The sequence below is a fragment of the Mustela nigripes genome, chromosome 12 (assembly GCF_022355385.1).
Source record: "Mustela nigripes isolate SB6536 chromosome 12, MUSNIG.SB6536, whole genome shotgun sequence".
NCBI lineage: Eukaryota > Metazoa > Chordata > Mammalia > Carnivora > Mustelidae > Mustela > Mustela nigripes.
In genome coordinates, this window is record NC_081568.1 from 77616575 (window position 1) to 77621671 (window position 5097).

At 38.2% G+C, this 5097-nt stretch overlaps 1 protein-coding gene across 1 annotated transcript in view; it reads left to right on the forward strand.

Moving 5' to 3' along the window:
* Positions 1 to 3722: 3722 nt before the first annotated feature.
* Positions 3723 to 5097, forward strand: part of LOC132027549 (protocadherin alpha-1-like) — a 13678-nt gene continuing 12303 nt past the window's right edge. The window contains exon 1 of the mRNA XM_059416351.1: positions 3723 to 5095. Within this exon, the coding sequence (XP_059272334.1) occupies positions 3845 to 5095 (1251 nt within the window). The 5' untranslated portion in view covers positions 3723 to 3844. The remainder of the gene's footprint in view (positions 5096 to 5097) is intronic.

Sequence of the window (5097 nt, forward strand, 5' to 3'; positions counted from 1 at the left end):
CAGCGGCTTAACCCACTGAGCCACCCAGGCGCCCCCATCTTCCCATCTTTTACACATCCAGAGAATTATTGATTTTTCAGTCTGTTCACCATTTTCACTTTTGTTGAGATGGAGTAGTGATATCCAAGCTCCTTACATTTAGAACTAGAAACTGGAAGTCTCTGTAGTATCTTTTTTTTTTAAAGACTTTATTTATTTATTTGACAGACAGAGATCACAAGTAGGCAGGGAGAGAGAGGGGGAAGCAGGCTCCCTGCTAAGCAGAGAGCCCCATGCGGGGCTTGATCCCAGGACCCTGGGATCATGACCTGAGCCGAAGAAGAGGCCTTAAACCACTGATTCACCCAGGCTCCCCTTTGTAGTATCTTTTAATGGAAAATATTTTCTTTCAATTTTTATGAAGTCTAATTTGTCTATCTTTTCTTTTGTTGTTTATGCCTTTAGTATCATATCCAAGAATCACTCCCAAACCCTATGCAGTTTTCCCCCTATGCTTTCTTCTAAGAATTTTATAATTTTAGGTCTTATATTTATATCATGGATCCATTTAGCACTCATTTTTGTATGTGGTGTTAGGTAAGGATATAACTTCATCTTTTACATCCTGTTTTTCCAGCACCATTTGTTGAAAGACTCTCTTTTCTCCCATTGAATGGTCTTGGCATCCTTGTTGAAAGCATTTGACATTATATGTGAAGATTTATTTCTGGAATTTCTATTCTATTCCATTGGTCTAGATGTTTGTCTTCATGCCAGTACACCCTGTTTTGATTACTGGAGCCTTGTAGTAAGTTTTGAAATTGGGATGTGTGAGTCCTCCTGTTTTGTTCTTCTTGTTCAGGACTGTTGTCTGTTTGAGATTCCATATGAATTTTAGAATGAGATAAACCTGTAGATCACTTTGGGTTGTACTGACATCTTAGCAATAATAAGTCTTTCTTTTTTTTCTAGAGAGAGAGATACAGAGAGATGGGAGGGGGGAGGACAGAGGGAGAGGGAGACAGAGAATCTTTTTTTGTTTTAAATGGAGCTTATTTTATTTTTATTATTTTTATTTTTTAATAGTACATCATTAGTTTTTTATGTAGTGTTCAATTATTCATTAGTTGCATATAATACCCAATGCTCATTACAACCCATGCCCTCCTTAATACTCATCACCCCGTTACTTTTTTGAAAAGATTTTATTTATTTATGAGAGAGAGAGAGAGAGAAAGGGCAAGAGTGAGCACACATGAACAGGAGAGGCACAGAGGAAGAAACAGTCTCCCCACTGAACAGAGAGCCTGGTACAGGCCTCGATCCCAGGACTTTGGAATTGTGACCTGAGCCAAACACAGACACTTAACCAACTGAGTCACCCAGGTGCCACTTAACAATAATATGTCTTTCAATACATGAACATGAGATCTCTTTCCATTTATTTATGTATTCTTTAATTTATTTCAGAAATGTTTTTGTTGTTTTCATCATACAAGTTAAGTTAATTCCTAAGTATTAGTGAAGTTAATTAAGTTAGTTAATTCCCAAGTATTTTCATGGTATTGTAAGTGAAACAGTTTTCTTAACTTCCTGTTCAGATTTTTCATTTTTAATATATAGCAATGCAACTGATTTTTGTGTGTTGACTTTGTATCCTGCTACTTTGTTGAATTCATTTAATAATTTTAAGTTTTCTGTGTAATCTTTAGGGTTTTCTACATTTGAGATCATATCCTTTCTGAGCAGAGGTAATTCTGCTTCTTCCTTTCCATTTTGGATGCTTTTTTTTTTTTGGCCCAATTGTTCTGGCTAGAATTTCTAATACTATGTTGAATAGAAAAGGTGAAAACAGACCTCCCTGCTTGTTCCTAATCTTAGATGAACAACTTTCATCTCTCACCACTGAGTATTTGTTTGCTGTGCATTCTTCAGAAATGGCATTTTATTATATTGAGGTAGTTTCTTTTTATTCCTAGGATTTTGAGTGTTTTTATCTTGAAGGAGTGATGAATTTTGGGGTGCCTGGGTGGCACAGTAGGTTAAGCCTCTGCCTTCAGCTTGGGTCCTGGTCTCGGTTCCTGTTATGGAGCCCTACGTTGGGTTCTCTGCTCAGTGGGGAGCCTGCTTCCCCCATCTTTCTGCCTGCCTCTCTGCCTACTTGTGATCTCTCTCTGTCAAATAAATAAATAAAATCTTTTTTAAAAAAGCAGTGCTTAATTTTGTCAAATGCCTTTTCTGCATCTATTGAGATGATCATGTGTTTTTTTTTTCTTCCATTCTATTAGTGTGGTGTAGTACATTGATTGATTTATGTAGATTGAGCCATCCTTACATTGCAGGAATAAATCCTACTTGCTCATGGTGCCTAATTCTTTTAACATGTGGCTGAACTCCCTTTTCTGATATATATTTTTTGAGGATCTTAGCATCACTGTTCATAAGGGATATTGATCTGAGTATTATTTTCTTGTAGTGTCTTTCTCTGACTTTGGTATCAGGGTAATGCTGGCCTCATAGAATGACAGTGTGCCTTCCTCTTCATTTATGTGGAGAAGTTTGAGAAGGATCATTATTATTTCTTCTTTAAATGTTTGGTCAATTTCACCAGTAAAGACATGGGGCCAAGAACTTTTCTTTGTCAGGAGATTTAAAAAAATTACTGATTCATTGACCTTACTAGTTATAGGTTGACTCAGATTTTAAAAACAAGACCTATTTACTTTAGAAAGAGTGTGTATGCATGAGTGGGGGGGGGGGAAGGGAGAGAGGAAGAGAACCTTCAAGCAGACTCCCAGCTGAATGTAGGAGCCTGATGTAGGCTCCACCCTACCACCCATGAAATCATGGTCTTAGCTTATCTGACTAGGCCACCCAGGCATTCTAGATCTATTCAGATTCTATAGCTATTTGCTCTGTAGTTACCATGGACATTGTATTTAATATCTTAAGGTTATCACAGTCTAATTTGAGTTTATACTAGCTTAACTTTAACTGTTATTTTAACAGCTCTGATAACAAATTTTGCAGGCATTATATTCCTATTTATTTTTCCTTTGAGGATAGTATTATGTAGCCTTTTATTTTCATAATCACAACCATGTAATCCATGATTTACTATTGTTTTGTTTCAATTAATTGTCACCTGATCATTGTAAATGACATTTTTCTAATATTGAGGATATCTTCAAACTGAACAATTTTTATAAAAATAAAGAGGATGAAAAATTATAATATGGCTGAAATTATATTTAAAGATTGTAGTTTTCAACATTAAAGCTTGCTAACTATATAGTATTTGGTTAAATATATAAAAGGTAAAATAAGTGTTTAACTGTAGAAAACAAAGTATATTTGATTTAACAGTTTTATGTTTGAAATATTTGGATGCCAGTAAATTGTGGTTAGCTTTTATTCTATGTATTCTTCATAGTAATAAAATGCACAAAAGGAAATTTATACCACATTAAAGTACCTTGCACATTAAAATATTAACAGTATTGTCTAAATTTATTGGTATTTTTTAAAGTTCCAAATTCTGAATTTGCTTCATTTTAAGAATAAATGAGATTTGAACTGTATCACTCTTTAAAAGACATAATTGAAAATGATTGCATTGAGTAAATTGCAAATGAATATATAGACATTTGGAAATCAATGAATGAATCTAAAATCCACACCATTAGCCACATGATGTCGCTGTATACCACAAAGTCTTGTCATCAAAAACTAAAGAGGAAAGCTCCATTTTGTCACAGTCTGAGAGAAGACAAAAACGGCCGGGAAATATATTATTCGAGATATAAAGTAAAGAGAGTATGACTTTGAAGTGAGTGAGAGGTACCAAATTTGTAGTGGTTTTGCGATGCTGTTTCCCAGGCAAGAAGGCAAGGGAACCCTGCATTTGCTGCTCTGCGTTCTGCTCCTCGCAGCCTGGAAGACTGGGAGTGGTCAGGTCCACTATTCGGTCCCGGAGGAGGCCAAACACGGCACCTTCGTGGGCCGCATCGCCCAGGATTTGGGGCTGGAGCTGGCAGAGCTGGTGCCACGCCTGTTCCGGGTGGCGTCCAAAGGCCACGGGGACTTTCTGGAGGTAAATCTGCAGAATGGCATTTTGTTTGTGAATTCTCGGATCGACCGGGAAGAGCTGTGCGGGCAGAATCTGGAGTGCAGCATCCACCTGGAGGTGATCGTGGATAAGCCGCTGCAGGTTTTCCATGTGGAGGTGGAGGTGAAGGACATTAATGATAACCCACCGGTTTTCAGAGCAAGAGAACAAAGGTTTTTTATTCCTGAATCTAGACTGGTGGATTCACGTTTCCCGATAGAGGGCGCTGCTGATGAAGACATTGGTACCAACGCTCTTCTAACATACACCCTCAGCCCCAGTGATTATTTCTCTTTGGATGTACAGGCAAGTGATGAACTCAGTAAGTCACTTTCACTTGAATTGAGGAAGTCTTTGGATAGAGAAGAAACACCAGAACTTCATTTATTATTGACAGCCACTGATGGGGGCAAGCCAGAGCTTGAAGGTACAGTTCAGCTGCTGATCACAGTGCTGGATGTTAATGATAATGCCCCATTGTTTGCCCAGGCTGGGTACAGAGTCCATTTATTAGAGAGTACAGCAAATGGAACATTAGTGACTACATTAAATGCCTCTGATGCCGATGAAGGTGTAAATGGCGAAATTGTTTTTTCCTTTGGCAGTGATGTTCCTCTAAACATTCAAAAAAACTTCAAAATTGATTCCAGCTCAGGAGAAATTAGACTAATTGGTAGACTGGATTATGAAGAAACGAAATCCTATGAAATTCAGGTAAAAGCAGTTGATAAAGGAAATCCTCCAATGTCGAATCACTGCAAAGTTTTAGTGAAAGTGCTGGATGTAAATGACAATGCTCCACAACTGGCAATCACACCTCTGTCTTTGCCGGTCAGAGAGGACTCTCCACTAGGCACCGTCATCGCCTTTGTCTCCGTGTCCGACCGTGACTCTGGTGTCTATGGGCAGGTGACCTGCTCTGTGATGCCTCCTATCCCATTCAAGCTGGTGTCCACCTTCAAAAACTACTATTCGCTGGTGCTGGACAGCGCCTTGGACCGCGAGAGCGT